Here is a 16,604-nt window from a genome sequence, read left to right as displayed (position 1 = left end):
CGATCCCATTTACGTGGTCGGCTTCGCAAACAGCTGCCGGCACAGAAGAAGGTGCCTATATTTATATTTCGTTTTTCTCAGCGAAATCCTTCTGCTTTTCGATTCACGATTCGAAAATCCTTCGAGGTAACCACTTTGCGAAATCCCCGAGCACGCCTTATATGCCGCGTAGAATTTGTCATGGGAATATTTTTATTTGATCCTGCGAAATTTTTTCTGTTATCACCGCGACCCGTCATTGTCGTTATCACCGCGCCGAGCTTATCAATTTTCAAGAATGCTTCAGCGATTTGTTGACGTTCAACGTAGAAAACGCGAAATTCGATGGATTTCGGACGTGGATAGATTTCTGAAATTTTTGGGTCAGAGTTCAAAATATCAGTTTGACTTCCGGTGGATGCTGTAAGTACACGCGGTCGAAAATCATCTTTTGAGAATGACGATAACATTTTTATTTCACGCGAAAAACAAGATAATACTAAATTTTTTTTTTAAGAAAATAATGAAAATTACTGCAATTCCAATAGAGTAGTAGGAATCTATATATAATTATTCAATTTCAGGACCTTTGAGAATAGTGCATGTACATACGGTATCTAGGTACACGTACTTTCCCAAGGTATCATTTGATGTAATTCGAAAATGGGTCACGGATAATCGCGAAACAGAATCGATCACTAATTATTTCCAATCGCGTGATCAATCGACGATCATTATAATTAACCTCCCTAAATCCCATTTGCCAGGTCGTATTCTCCTCTCACAATCAGTAAGTACACGTCAAACGATCGACATTGATCCGCGGGCTGATCCGTGTGGTTGATAGGAAGGATTTAACTCCCGATTACCCAATTTATCATCCGACCATTCGACAAACAGTTCCTGCCGTTCAAACATTTCCGGTGGAAAAATCAAAGATCAAAGATATTAGCAAAATTGATAAGGGCATAAAATTATTTGATCGAACCTAGAATTTCGAGTGGATCGCAAGTAAAAGCTCAATAAACATCTTTACCTTGGTTCGATTAAACCTACATGCATTCGTGTATTTAATAATGCAGGCAATCATTTCGCAAAAAGGCATCCTGTGAAAACTGCTTGGATCGAGATTTGGTTAAATTGTTTGCCGTGAAAAAGAAAGCTGAAGAAAAAAGTCAATTTGTAGGTAAACATGCTCGACCGTTATTACACATATGGTGTACGTGATGCGACTAAGAAATTACGTTTGCAATACAAATGCTGGTACTTGCTTCTCGAGTTTCTACATTTATATATGTGCATACACAGAGGAATATATATATATGATTTCACCCTCCATCCATTACATATCTAGCTGTACTATATATATTATGTGCAAATATGTATATATCTATCGCAAATCGATTCTATAACTTTATATATTTGTTTTATGTATACATACTTATATATCTATATACATATGCATTCTAACGTGGCATTACAGAGCTGGAGTGGGCGTCTGTTAGGAACGACTGTAAACTCAGGCAGTAGCGTCTGTTAGGAACGACTGTAAAATAAGTGGAAAGGATTTATCAGGTCGGGTAGTAGATTCGATGGCACAATGGTAAGTGCCCGGTTTGGTAATCCGAAGGTTTCGGGTTCGATTCCCACTGAAGAACTTTTAATTTTTTGGATAGTCCTACTCCTCCAGCACGCTCTGACGACCCCGGATAAATTAATTGTAGCGAGTGAGATCGAGACACTCGTTATAGCATATAGCAATCCGTGTTTGCACGCTAAATACGCCCTCTACATATTTGTATATAATTATTACAGACGTAGAAGGAATCATGGCAATATAGAAAATAGATACGCAAAAATATTGTGTAAATAAAGAAAAACGCTTCCTGTGCAAAGAATATGGTTCTCATATTACGCATAGAGGTACGTAAGCACATAAGTTCGTATTGAAAGCTCGTGACATATATATTCTACGATATATGAAAAACTTTCAATATATGGATTTTACTTGTATACTATAAGCAGGGTATACGTATTACGGTTCCAATGCTGTAGAGTTGTAGATCGATTTCGTAACGACCTGTAGAGATTTAAAAAATTCAAAATTAGTTCCGCTACGTCCTGACTTATGGATTTGCGATGAAATTATACAAACGTACCCGGCGCTATTAGTTCGGCTTTTTCTTTTTACGAAATACGGAATGCACGTTACGTTAGGAAATCGTGGTTGGTAAAATGCGAAATATATATTTATGTATTGGCGATCGACGATTAAATTGATTTTGTGAAAGATTATCCGTAATGATTAATTATTTCCATTGTTAGAAAATTGTAGACCCATTGAAAAATGTGCAGATGCAGCTGCAATGCAATAATCACAATAATTATTGCATACGCGGCTATGCTAATAGCAATGCACGATAGGAGTGATTTGACGAGGTCATCGAAATATCGGAATTCACGATTGACGTTTAATTCCGTCGATCTATTGAAAAGTGGATAAAACGCCCGTTGAACAATTAAGGTCCTGTACACACTGGCCGATATAGTCATTCTTATAGCCACTATAGCCATGTTTGAGGAGTGTCCATTCGAAAGAATTTATTGGCCTTTTATTGCAGAATTATTGCACCACGTCGGTATTTATTGGAATTCAATGAAACGAACCTAGGCACACACTACAGGCCAATTCGCACAGCTTCGCGTTGAGCGATACGTATAGCGAGACTGGAGGAAATTCTGCTGCCGATTTTTTCTATTTATTCGATTTTATTCGCACTCCGCACATTCGCTTTGCTTTGTGAAAAATGGAATGGCCTTTTTTTGTAATTATTCAGACCACAGTTATTGTTCATAGAGAAACAAACCCCTAATATAGCCCCACGTAATTCTCACGCAGCGTACACTTTTGACTTAAAATTCAGAAACTAGAAATTTCATTACTCCGAATTAGAATAAAAAATTCCTAAGAATCCACTCCGACCTCGTATAAAGAGTGCAAAAAAGATTTTTCAAATACCTCGGTACCATACCGCAACAATTCGAAAATCACAAAGTTTCCTCAAACTTATTCAACGCGATCTCCCAACCAATCCGGAATATTGTCCTCGCTGTTTTTCAACAAAACTAACAGATTGCATCCTACTCTCTCAGAATTAATCGAGCGAAGAATCTATTCCAGATAGTATGTACCAAGCAAGTGTCAGTAATAAAGGAACGAAAATATCGGATCCCAGCACCGTTGAAGCTCCGAGTAACTTTAGTTAGGTTAGGTTGGACGCGTTCAGATAGGAAAATCCTATTGGACGACTGTCGTTACCATTCGAAATTCGCCGAGCGAAAGAACTTCCGAAATATCTCGATATCTTAGGCAGCGAGGAATTATCCCAGTGAGAAAAGTCACTTCGTGTAGTAAATTCATGAGGTTTAATATATCGAGTGATTTTCTAGGCAATATAACGTCGTACTTTATTTGATGATTAGCCAAAGTCAAACACGTATGTAATTATGTACATCGGGATCAAGAGGGAAGTTCGGGTACCCCTATAATCTATGATATGAAGTTTGCAGTGGATCGTTCGTGCAAAAGGCATTCAGGTTACTTGACACTTGGTAGCGAGTCTCTAAGTGCACATTGGTGTCGGGAACATGCCAACCGCATTATTAGAGGTTATGTGTGTCTAGAGTGACGCTGACAAAACAATAGTCTACAGCGACGCCCTCTTAACATTGTTGTACGTAGTGAATGAAATATACCATATGCTATAGGTATATCCGTTAAGGAACGAGATTCTACATGGAGAAACAATGTACCAGCATGTCTGTTCACGCGGGATCTTTGATAATGACGTTTCGCTGATCGACTGCTACGTGATTATTTAGCTGGCAAAAATCATGTGTTTACGTATAAGAGTTTGAAACGAATCGAATTACAGGCTTTGGCAATTCCGTTTGTTTCTACACGGTAGAGAATTAGCCAGCTATAGACGTATCGGAGAAGGTCTAAGTTTCGGAGGGAAATTCAAAATTGTAAAATACCAGTATAGGTCAGTTTCTATAGAACGGACAGACAATTTCTATGTAAACTTGAAATTTATGGTTTTTTCGTACATTAACGTTTGTATTATTCTATTTGACTTCTACTTCAAGGTCCACTAACGGTATGAGATAATTTAACCAAATTTTTGGTGGCACTCGTAAAAAATGATATGCCGTTCGACCACGCTCAAAGCAAATATTCCATTTTCTGCCGTAAATAACGAGTGGTCCTAGCGATGAAATTAGGGTCGCCCGTTGCGTTCTGGGTCTTGAGGTTACTTTTTTGCTTGGACTGTGTCTAGATGATAACTGTAGATAGACATGGGCTGGTAACTTCGGGATAATAAGTAGCTGTAGAGAGAATCGAAAACGTCACGAGAAGAATGAACAGAATGGAAGAATACTCTCAATAAAGGAATCCGTACTCGTTCCAATGCACGGGAATAGTATGCTCGCTATGCTACATCCATATGTAGCTACGTGTACGAATGGAAGACGTACCCTTAGCGCGCACTCGCTGTGATTGCTATTTCTCCATTTCGGTGAGAAAATGAGAACGTCTAGTCGCTCTTGGCGGAGTTCTCGTTGTCATCGAAGAAAATGGAAAGATGGAAACGCGAAGAATTTCCTGAAATAACGGGAATTCTTCGCGAGTGTCGCCAGACGCGATACTATTCTTGGAATTTTTTTCTCTTTCCTTTATTCTTCTCTATTTGTCGTTTCGCCATTCCGCCTTGCTTCGTTAAGATTACCGCGATGCTTCGGGAAAGCGACGTTGCCAACTTGTGGAATAGGATTTTTGTAAGAGAACAAAAAGAAGGTGTTCGCCGGATCCAAAGGTACGGTTAAAATAGACTTTTTGGAATTTAAAAAAAAAATTATCCCTTGTGGAAACTTCGTCCCGGTATCCTGTTGAACAGGTAAAAAAAAAAATTGAAAAATATATTCTTTAATTAAAGTGACGTCCCGACGTCTTGCGTCGTACGTTAATTGGTCTGAGGTAATTTCAGTACTTCCTGCCGTTGAAGAAAAAATTAATGGAAATGGCTAACGTCACGAGAATACGGAGAAGCACTCCTTTTTTTTCTACCTCGAACCACCTTTCAAAATCCTACAAATATCAAAGCTTTACGTCAGAAACGAAAGTCGGTGCCCGAGCGAAGCCTCGAAATTGTAACTTTACGCTTGTCTCCTTTATAGCGAAAAATTGTCGCTACGTTTCATTCAATCTTTTTTTGTCGTCGCACCTAACAAGAAAGGCAATTTTCAACGAGCGACCGTCGTACTATTAAATTGTAAATAAAAGTAAAAGCAAAGGAAAAATAAAATAAAACACGAAACAATACGTCACCATGGTACCAGCTAACTTTTTCTCTCGTTTTCATCCGAACGACGGAAATGGCTGCCGCATAACCTTCTTCCGGTTCACGCGAAAATATCAGAACCGGAAGTCGCGCGAAAGAACGAAAAGCTTTGACCGGACGATAGTTGACCCCGTAAAAGACTGCGAGAGCATAGCAAAAAAAGAATCAAGATGAAAGAGTAACGCGCAAGTGGAAAAGTGACGCTATAGTCAGACACACGATTTTACGTGGAATCAGATACTCCAAGTAGGTAAGAGCAATGACTTTTACTACTAAACTTTAGGTAGTAACGGTACAAGTACTGGCAATAATACCGATATGACTTGTACCTACGTTATAACCAACCAATCAGCCAGCCACCTGACTACCTGCTACTACTCATACGTGTATCTATGTGAACGACACAAACAATAGGCAATGGAAACAAAACCCCATCATTGTTCCATAGGGACGATAGTATATTTCAAGTCGCGTTTTCAACAGACTTTATACCTGCAAAGGACTGGACTAAAGCTGGTCTTGCTAATACATGTGGAACTTACCCGGCGGTTTTATCCTTGTCACAAAGTACCGGCAGCCTTCGACATACGATAGCAAAATGTACAGAACAGAATCATAGTCGATCCGTCGAAAGATCAAAGATTGAACAAAACGTTGAGAACTCCAATTTGGACGAGTCTTATATCGGTTGTCGATACCGAATGGCATTATCAACCAGAAATAGGATGATTAGGTTAAGTATAAGTCTATGTTAAAAGCAGCTTCTCTCACACGTAAACCATACATCATTAGACATGGTAGCTATGGAGATATTCCCTGTATACGAAAAAAAAACCCGTGGATCCGCTTTTACGGTATATTAGGGACTTTTGGAATATCAGATGAGACAAGTGCAAGGTACCGTACAGTATCCTTTTGTACGGTGAATATGGGTGATTTAACAGAAACGACAGGTACAAGGAACACTGGTATGATATAATGAAGACGGAAAGGAGAAAAAGTGTTATTGCTCGTGATAATGTCAATGGACCTTTTAAAAACTCTGTCTCGTTATCAGGATGAACCCTATGCGTCATATCAATTGAAATAAAATAAACAGTCAAACTATATACATACATAGAACAGTGGGTAGATAGAACGAAATAGGCTTAATACTATCACGTGGTACCGGGGAAGTTTCAAAAGTCGTCATGGAAATTTCTATTGTATTCATGAAAGTGGGGGGGTTGAAAGATGACGCCCTTTGGGATACAGCAGGGTGGTATCCGAAGGACGTGGAAAGTCTGGGGGAAAAAAAAAAGCGAAATGAAGGAAAACGCGCAGTTATTGCCGACAGGGGAGAAACAACGCTATTGTTTCGAAACGCAAATTTAAACGCTTTTCCGTGCATGCCGCCCTTCCGCCCCCGCGCCTACTTGCCTCTCACTTCGCGAAGGGGCGAAGAATGACGGAAGAGAGAGACACGACCAAAGGAGCTTCGGGGTTCTATGGGAGGTAGGGTGCGATCGCGGTTCGGCGAAGGGCCCCAAGGGTGGTCTAAAATGTTCGACGGCAATAAAACGAAGGAGCGTCTAGTGAGCGTAGGGTAGTTTTGCGGCTTCTTCCTCTTTGGCGGGTAACGCAGATGTGTTTACTGACCTAACGTAGTTAAGGGTGGGAATGGAGGAGTGTCTATTGCAAGGGCGCGGCGAAATAATAGGAAATAAAACAGAGTCCGGATTGGCGTGTCTTAGCTTTTCCTCGAGTGTCGTGTGTACTGGTCTTTTTTTCTCCCTATCCGACCAGATGCTACCAGCCTAACTACCGTCAGAGGGGTTGAAATTGCAACAACCCCTAAGCGCTGCTAAGAAACGACTCGAAGGGAAATAATGATTTTTTCGTCCATGTTACCGGAAGTGCAGTAGCGTCTAATGGAGGATGTTCACCCCTGATGGATCATTACGATTCGTCTTAAGGTCGACGTAGGCCTCGCGGTGAAACTGAATACCTTTTACTCTCTTCTGTTTTGTACTTGGGGAAATAATTACTAAGGTTTCAATGCCTCGGGCCATTGGAATTCATAAAGGACGGAAGCTCGATAGCTATTTACATTTTCAGCTACTCGTGATTATTCACTGATTCGGGATTTAAGGGGGTTCACTGATGCGATGGGCTTGGGCATGGAAGAAGAAAGAATTTTATTTCAATTAAATTTCATTTTTTTTTTACCCGACAGCTTGGCGTATTATTCTACGGTCGGGGCTGGGATTATTGTTGTTTTTAATTTTATAGCTTAATTACTCTTGGCGTGTATTATATTCCGCGTGATGTACTTGTCTCGTTTCAATGATATTAGCTATTTATATTATTACCAGTCACGATTTTACTGGAATTCACTATGTCGCTTTCGGTCAGACTGATTCTGAAATTGACATGGCGTGTATAATACGGTAATTATTGTCACGTTATTACTCGCATAGCCAGCGTATCGTACTTTTTATCCGCAGATGTTATCTGGATGCGAGTGGAATTTACAATACCATAAATAAATTTAAATTAGAAATTATTTTTTCTAAGGTGAAAATTTGTTTTTAGTATCTGCTCAATTTCGTTTATAATTTCGAAATTAATGCAAAAAGTGACGTTAGACCTGGGTTGGACCGTGTATGCTAAATTTCGTGAAAAGGACGGCGAAGTACTGGAAAGTGCATTTGTGAAATATATTCTAAATGTATCACGTACGGTTGTGCATACGAATACGACCCGACAGTGAAGCACGTTATATCGAGCACTCGTGTAGGGATACGTTAGGGGTTGCTAGATGTGAAAGAGCAACCGACCTGGGTCTGGAGTGGGCGAGACAGAGAAACGAGAGTAGATTTTCACGAGGTTTCAGAAAGGACCGGAAAGGGATTCTGTACGAGATGGACCGCAACCACTTCTCTTAATTGAGTCACTGAACTGGTCCCAGTGATGCTCATTTCGTTTATGGCGTACTGACGTAATCATGAGATTTCAGGAAAAGGGAGATTCTCTCGGATGGAATCATGATTAAGTTTTCGGGAAGGACGATATACGTCACAAGGATAACTCCGCGTCACTCTCATTTATTCAGGAGCAATTTTGGTATCGGATTGTCCCTTTTTTTCAGTCTCGGTCGTACACGATTTTTCGTCCTTTGAAAATCTGGAAAATAAGTTTAAAATAAATTGGGGAAATTAGGACATTTTTTTTCAGACCTTGAACTACTCCTGTGGCTTAACGCGGCGACGGATGCGGAAATCGTTATTGAGTTACCGCAGGATTTTAAACTTGTGAGCGCCGCGACTGGCATTGCTAGAGCAAGTACAAAAAATGGGGGGGAGGTCGAGCAAGAATCGTTGGAGTGGGACTTTTTTATTATTTTTATCGTAATCCTTTTTTTTCACAACCGCAGGAAACTTTCTACCAGTCAACTCGCATTGACTCCATTGGCTGTATTTCCCACGTTCTCTATCTCCGAAAGTTTTACTTCGATTTCTGAAGAAATTTCTGGCTATTCTACGCTCATCAATCCTTCCGATGCAGTTTCTTTCCACATGGCGGAACGTTGCCTCTAGCTCGCCCCGGAGAGTTAAGAAGAATTTTTTAACACAACCTTATACTTAGCAATACCTTGCTCGAAAGTAGAACGATCCCTTGGTAGTCAGACCGTTAAATTAATATGGCCATATAAAACGGTCCTGATATATTGTCGAATTAACATGACGTAATATTTTGAAAATGACAATTGCATCCCGTTACGCGTGCTGCGATACGATTTATTTGAACCAGGTCGATGTATGTAAAAATGAAAAAAAAAAAAAAACAGGAAATAACATACGTGCTCTATCGCGCAGCACAGTCAGATAATAAAATGAGTAACGGCAGGTATTTTTCGCACGCTTTCCTGGCGTTTCGTGTTTACACGCCCCATGAGACAAGTGCCTCCACCAATTTTACCTACAACGCATCATATCCCATGAGCATAGAGAATAATTCTCAGTGATTCTCGCCGAGACATAATACTCGTAAATATCATTCGAAAAGTTTCTGCCGTTAAATTATTCCTCACCCATACCGTTGTCACTGTGTCCGTATGTGAAATTTATTCCATTTTGAAAAATTGTAATCATACGTTGTCTTGCGTAAGATTAATTTTCACGTGACTGAACAGCATGTGTGCATACGAACGTTACAATGACAACCAGCAAGTGTTATCCATCACTATAATAAGCAAAGATAAATTATATACAGGGTGTTCGCGTCTAACCGTATGTGAGGAATAGGGGGTTGAATTTTTCATGAAAAATAAAAAGAGATAATTAATGTTGTATATGAATATAATTATTAAATATTTATTTATTTTTTATCACCAATCTAATCCTAGTATTCACGTGCGGTTATAAGTGACCACCCTGTATATGAATACAGTCGATCACGTGCTCAATGTGTTTTTTTTGCAGTTCGTAAACCATGCAGTCATTGACAAAATGGCTTTCCATAAAATCGTGAAAATATCTGTCGGAGTAGAAAAATAAAATATATTTCATTCGAAAATCATGCAGATACATGTACTGTAAAAAATATTTTATCCAGACCCACGTGCAGCTTGCTACAGACTTCATTGTTTTCGATCTGTCAAAAAAGTAAACCACGTGGTATTCGTGTATCGACTATAGCTAGTAATACCATAGGAGCAAACCTTTAATAATCCAGAGTGTCACTGGTTTCGTCGAATGCCATTCGCCCGATATGAACTTCCGAGATTTCCTTGTCTATCCACCCTTATTCCTTTGACTTGGAAGTTTCCCCTTTTCCTCCCTTACGGATACACGGGAACCAAGAAAGAGAGAGTTCGGTAAGCTTTGTCCTCAAGTCCAGAGGGTTGAATCGCGCACTCCTAGGGATAGGGAATAATTTTTGAAAAGTGCAAAACTACCCCCCCAAAACCTGGATAAAATATGAAGTCTCTAACTTCAACGATAAAAGTGGATCCTTTCATCATCCCTTGCTACCGTCTCGTCCCTACAGTCTCTGGTACATCGGTGGTTGCTCAACAGGAGAAAGCCGAAGGGTGTAAGAGGACAAGGAAGTAACGTGGAGCAGAACACTACCTGGCGGCGATTTTATATTTTATACGTACACTCACCGTATCCCAGGTTCACGAGTCGCTCCAGGGGATAAAATCTGGGATAATCAGTATATGAAAAAAAAATTTTGTTTTCTCTTTCTCTTACTGTCATTTCTTATGAATACGTTGGCTCTTATACGAGAGAGTAAGATAAGGATGGCCAACCGTTTTCCATATACGCGATAACGCTCTGCCAGGTATCCAAGTGAATTTCTTTTGGCAACGAGGGGTGGCAGTGAAGAAGGTGGGTTCAGGTTTAGCCGCGATACGGGATTTGCAAGACTTAACAGTGGCTCCGTTCTGTTAAGACCAAGGAAGACCCAGCTGCTTCAACTCGGTGAACAGCAATAGATTACACAGACTAAGAGACTCCCTTACCCTTCAACCCTTACCATTATACCAGCCCCTTACGTTTCGGGTAAAACACACCCCGTCAACACATCAAAAGGATATTCAGGTTGTCCTTCAAGTTTGCCTGCTCCACCAAATGGTCATGAGAGAGCTACGTTGAAAGATTTAAAATGAAATAATATTGTCTAGGGAATTTATTCCTGGCAAAGTAACTAGAATGATCGCGACGTGTCTGGTACTCTTTTTTTTTTTACTGCGTTGTATGGGAGATAAAATAAGGTGTAACAGAGGTGTACACGTGTTTATCTGTTCGCGAAAGTGCGAAAAGTCTGCAATGCGATAAGTACCGTCGGTATGACGTAGGTACAGTACGATCCAAAAATTTCACTATGACTCTTAACGTCACCCGTGCGATTCGTAGCCTCTCGTGTGGGTATAGCGATATTTTTGAAACGTACTGTACCTCTACATATACTCCAAGAACCAAAGCTTGTGCCAGCCAATTCGATCTTCCATATATTTCGAATGGAATGGAATCGATAAACCAAATGTATTTTTCGACACCGTCGTTCATCTTGTCTCGTGTGGAGACGATATTCGCAATGGTCGAATTTTCTAGGAAATATGTGAAATCATTTTACTCGTTTCAACCCATTTTCCTGTTTCGCGATATTGCAGTCCAGCTGTTAAGGAACAATGGATGGGCGTTGGGTTTCGTTGTAATTTTTTTTTTTTTTTTTTTTTGAAGCGTCTCGGCAAATCGATCGACTCTCGTGAATAATTTCGAAATCCCAGCATACAAGAAAATCGCATATATCTCATGGACTCGGTTGATTAAAAGCAATACATATATGCGGTATGCAAAATTTAGCCAATTTTAATTTCCCTTTGCGAAAAGAAAGCACGAGGTTAATACGGGAGATTCGCCCGATACCTAAAATAATACTGTTTCGTATGGAGATTAAAAAAAGAAAATTCACTCTTTCACACAGAGCAGAACACAGAAATTCGCAAACGGAATGGCTGGTATTTAAGCGCTTTAATAAATACACAAAGGCAGCCCTGAGTATAGCTTGCGCCGGTAGCCAGTAACAATGATCCATACCTGCGCTTCCGTTTCCACTTAGTTTCAATTAACGCTCGGAAACAAAGGTCAAAGGCTTTCGATGGCCGAAGTAATTGCGCAGCCACAATTAAATGCAATTCTTTCGAGCTCGTCAATGGGGCTGAACATTATGATGCCCATTCTTGATATACGTATAGCTATAGGGGAAAGACAATCTGGTTAATTATTCAAACGATTCGGATTCATATACAGGGTTGTTCACGGGAGACGCACCAGTTGGACGGGACTGAAAAATTTTGGAAATCGAGGCTGTGTGAAATGAATGTAAAAAAAATGAAAAAATGTGAAATTCATGATCTTAGCAATCTTGTAATATTGTGAGGTTAACTTTCATTTCTTTAACGATGCCAGCCTGCTCTGATTCACGAAGCCATCAATTCACGGCCAATTTCAGCTGGTGCGTTTGCCGCGAATAACCTTGTACGTATACATATACGAGTACATATAGATATTTGATGCGATTCCAATGTACATCGAGTTGTAAGCAAATTTTTTCCCACAATCCCGGTAAACTTCCACGCCGAATTAAACACAGGTACAAGACTGTTCAGCACTTCACGACCCATTTGATTTTACACACGGGTCCATACGATCAACCAAAGTACCCCGACTGTAGTTAAGCTCCAAGCGCGTGAACACACTCTGTCCCAGTTAACTTTTCTATATTGGCTGTTAGCGAGCCTTTCATCGCGCGCTTTCATGAGATCCTCATTAGAATTGAATTTGCCCTCTTAGGTTGGTCTACAGGCTGCATGCCTGCATGTCTGCCTGTACCGTGCAATGGCAAGGTCGAGCCTTTCATTATTCCAGGTACGTCGTTCGATGTGAAAAGCCATGTGCATATTCAATTGTACTACAGCAAGTGGATATTAAGTGAAAATCGAGTTAGTGTCTGATAAGATGAAAATAAAAAAATGCATTTTTCGATAGGAAGTCATATCGTGATTGATAGGTCAGACTGGACCGTTCTGAGAGATCGCTCGTGTATACGCAAAGTCTTATCAATGCCTGGCACGTTCGCCACATTGTTTCCCTTTCAGCATTCTCTAGATCCGGAAACCAAATTCGAAGTAGTCGGCCATGGCGAGCGTGTAGAGTATCCGTCACTGTCTTAGGATTCGCAGGTTTATCGAAGTTGCTTGGCGAACTGAGTTTCGTCATTGTCGAAAACTTCCGTTTGGATATACGATGGCAAAGGCCGTTAATTTAATTAGGAATTGCGTGCGGCGAACAGGAGGATGCCCGATCGTAGTGTAACCATCCCCCAAGTTATCCATTTTCGGAAATTGAAACAATTTCCAGGTTGGCGAGACAATTTTTTCTTTTCACTCATTTGTACAGCTCTTTCTTGTAATTACTTGTAACTTTGACTATATACTCGATAAGGGCGAATTTTTTCGGAGAATCTTTTTTTTTTGGAAATTCGAAAAAAATAAGTATACGACTTCCAGGATTGTATAAAGAGAAAAGAAATTAAAATTTTCAATCACGTATATCCTACACTTCACTTTTTCATGTACGACAGCCCTAACGCGCGAGTTCAACAGGAGAGGCGTTTCTTGGTTTAATGAGAACGACGGTGCTTTATGAGATATCAAATGACGTCATAACGGAAAAGCATCGCTTAAGGTAAACTACAATGAAAACGTCGTAATGAAAGCGAAACAAACGTTACGTCTGCTATTTGCTCAGGCGGAATCCTCAGCGCTGTGTACCGTTGCAGCTGCAATCGCGCTACTGCAATTTCACGTTCCTAACGAAATAAACAATTTTTCGCTTAGCCGTTATGAAAGGTGCCTCTTAGCAGTCTGGATGATCTACGTGGTTAGTCGGTCAAGGCAATTACACGCGAACCCTTTTTCAACGAAAAACCGCGACAGATTCAGGGGTCTGCAGTATAGGTGTTAACACGCCACTTCCCCTAGGAGCTAATTTCAACGGGATGAGCAACGTTTTCTAATTGAAAGCCCTGATCAAAGGCCTCCATGGGTAAGGTATAGTCTAGAGGTACTTTAGGGTCGGATTTGGGGATATTTGTACCTATTGTTTGTAGACCCAACGAATTAACTAGAAATTCAGAGCCTTTTGAGTTTCTCTATTTCATATGGAGTAATCGTAGGTGACCTTTGACCGAAAATAACAATGACCATCGAATTTTTGTTTTATCTTTTTTTTCCAATTGTTCTCGTACTTTGCTGTTATACCAGGCTTTACTTTCTTTCTTCTGAGGGTACTCTTTCTCTTTCTCTCTCTCTCTCTCTCTCTCTCTCTCTCTCTCTCTCTCTCTCTGTCGCTACTCTTCTTCTCTTTCTTCACTTGTCCACTCTCGTGCTCTCGCCTCTTTGAAAAAACCTGTAAAAAAAAAATTTCACGAAAATTCTAGACAGACGGTTCTCATTTGGCGAACGTGCCGAAAAGTCGTCCGCTTATCAGGGAGAAATGAGCGTCGCGACGCAAAGACACTCGACTCGTCGCTTTCTCAGGTGCTTTGCTTATCTCGCGCAGAAAGAAATTATGTGCCGTGAAACGTTGACCAAATAAACGGTCGAGCGTGACCTTCTCGGGCGACCTTCGAGAGCGAAAAATCGAAGTAGTTAGCAGGGGTAGAGAAAAGGGAGGAAAAAATTTTGCAAAAAATCAGATACGTCCAATATGAGATTCGCGAGAAACGTCAGGCGACACGTTCAATTTGCGAGACTGTACTTGAGAATCCTACGCAATCCTCTGGCCGATATATCGAGTGAAAATCAATTTTAATCAACTTTTTTTTTTACCTCTACATCAACTCCCTCTTCAACCCCTATACTTTCACGGACTCGTGTTATTACGTCTTCACTTGCCATCCCTCTTTTTTTACTCGTCCCCCACGGTTGCACTATGTCTACTACTTTTTTTTCTTTCTTCTCGCTCCGATACGTAATTTTCTCCTTCTTCCATCCTTCCACCCTTCGGCGTCTCGTTCTCGCTCGCGACGCCGACGCTACCGATCGACTAGCTGCTAGAAGTCGCAAATTGATATTTACGAGAAAATTAAATGCCTTCTGATAAACAGCGTAAATTGGCTGTGACATCGCCAATTTACACGATTTCGTTGCAACGTCGAATAATGGGTACCGAAAAAAATTATTTTCACTAACAAAAATTTCTGTTAAAAATTAACGAAAAATCGCGAGATTTCCTTGTCATGTTTTCACAATCTTATAATTAACCCGTCCTTACCATCAGCCGTATACGGGGTACCTACCCCTTTTTTGTCCTGCCTATCTGACCTATCTAAAGAGCAGGCAGAAGGTAGAAGTGGGGTAGGTATCTGATGCATGGAAAAAAAAACGAAAAAGTGGTGGGAAAAATCGGATCATCAATATTTCAGAAACTGACATGAAATTAGGGGGGGGGGGGGGAAGGCACCCCTTTTTCTTGACGCTTTGATGAATATACAGTTTTGAAATATCGTGGGGTTGGTCTACACGATGGATCATCGTGTTACTGTCGAAGCGCGTAAACTATCGCCGAGACACGAGCGATTATCCTTTACCGTACATAATTCTTCCGTGAGGCTCGCAAGAGAGTGCAGTTTAATGGAATATTCCGTGACCGGGACCCGCTATTCATCATTATTATCGATGATTATGCAATCAACGTGTAATTAATGATTAACGAGTCGAGTTTATCGCATATGCTGCGTTTTACGGATTACGGACTATACGTCTATCGTGGTCCATACACGTGTAGTACACTGCGTATGAATTTGTTCTTTCGAAAATACTGGCAGACGCGATTAACGTTAGGTTGGGTCGTGCACGAAACACGCTGTTCTTTGTTAATTAAATAAAAACGTGTCGCCAACGTGCATATCATTTTTTACATCGCCCAGCTGCACGTACTTTTCACTGTGTTTGCACATCAAAGGCAAATACGTTGGCTTAATTAAAGCAGCAAACGAGCATACAGCTTTATCCGCGATTCATCTGATCGCATCTATACAGGACAATGTACATGACAATTTATCATTGTCACAATGTATTGTATATGTATTGTATGTTCTTGGTTGCAGTAATGAAGTTTAATATTTCTGTTTTTCTTTTGCTTCATTTCAGAGAATGGGATCGGTGCACGGTGAGGAATTGCCATTCGTCTTCGGTGCACCCCTGGTTGACGGTTTTGGCCATTTCCCCAAGAACTACACGAAACCGGAAATTGCACTCTCGGAAAGTCTGATACTTTCGTTCGCCAATTTCGTGAGGACTGGGTAAGTGGATGAAAGTTTTGTCTTGCGTATAAATATATTTTTCACAAATTTTTTTTACCACGGGTGAGGCTGACAGCGAAAATCAATTTTGCAATTAGACCGAAATATGTCGATTAACCAAAATTTCAATATCGAAGGACCGGCAGAAAGCTCGTCGGCTACAGCTTCAACTTTTTTTTTCAGTAGGAAACCAAGTGAACGCACTTGCCATGTTCGCGAGCTTGCGTACGTTGACGTATACCGTACAGTCATTTTTGTTTTTACCCTTCGGAAATTTAGAGTGAAAAAGGAAATTAATATTATTTTCCTCTTTCTGTTTTCTCTTCCCTCGCTTTCTTTTTTTTTTTTTTTTTTCAAAATTTTTTT

At 40.4% G+C, this 16,604-nt stretch overlaps 1 protein-coding gene across 9 annotated transcripts in view; it reads left to right on the top strand.

Moving 5' to 3' along the window:
- Positions 1-16,604, top strand: part of LOC107264359 (neuroligin-4, X-linked) — a 206,127-nt gene that overhangs the window by 141,343 nt on the left and 48,180 nt on the right. For all 9 annotated transcript variants that reach the window (XM_025081401.1, XM_015732549.2, XM_025081400.1 and 6 more), the window contains one exon: positions 16,087-16,238. In XM_025081401.1, coding sequence (XP_024937169.1) covers positions 16,087-16,238 — 152 coding nt within the window. The remainder of the gene's footprint in view (positions 1-16,086; positions 16,239-16,604) is intronic.

The sequence above is a fragment of the Cephus cinctus genome, unplaced genomic scaffold (assembly GCF_000341935.2).
Source record: "Cephus cinctus unplaced genomic scaffold, Ccin1 Ccin1_scaffold0168, whole genome shotgun sequence".
Lineage (NCBI taxonomy): Eukaryota > Metazoa > Arthropoda > Insecta > Hymenoptera > Cephidae > Cephus > Cephus cinctus.
This window is presented reverse-complemented; position numbering and strand designations above follow the sequence as displayed.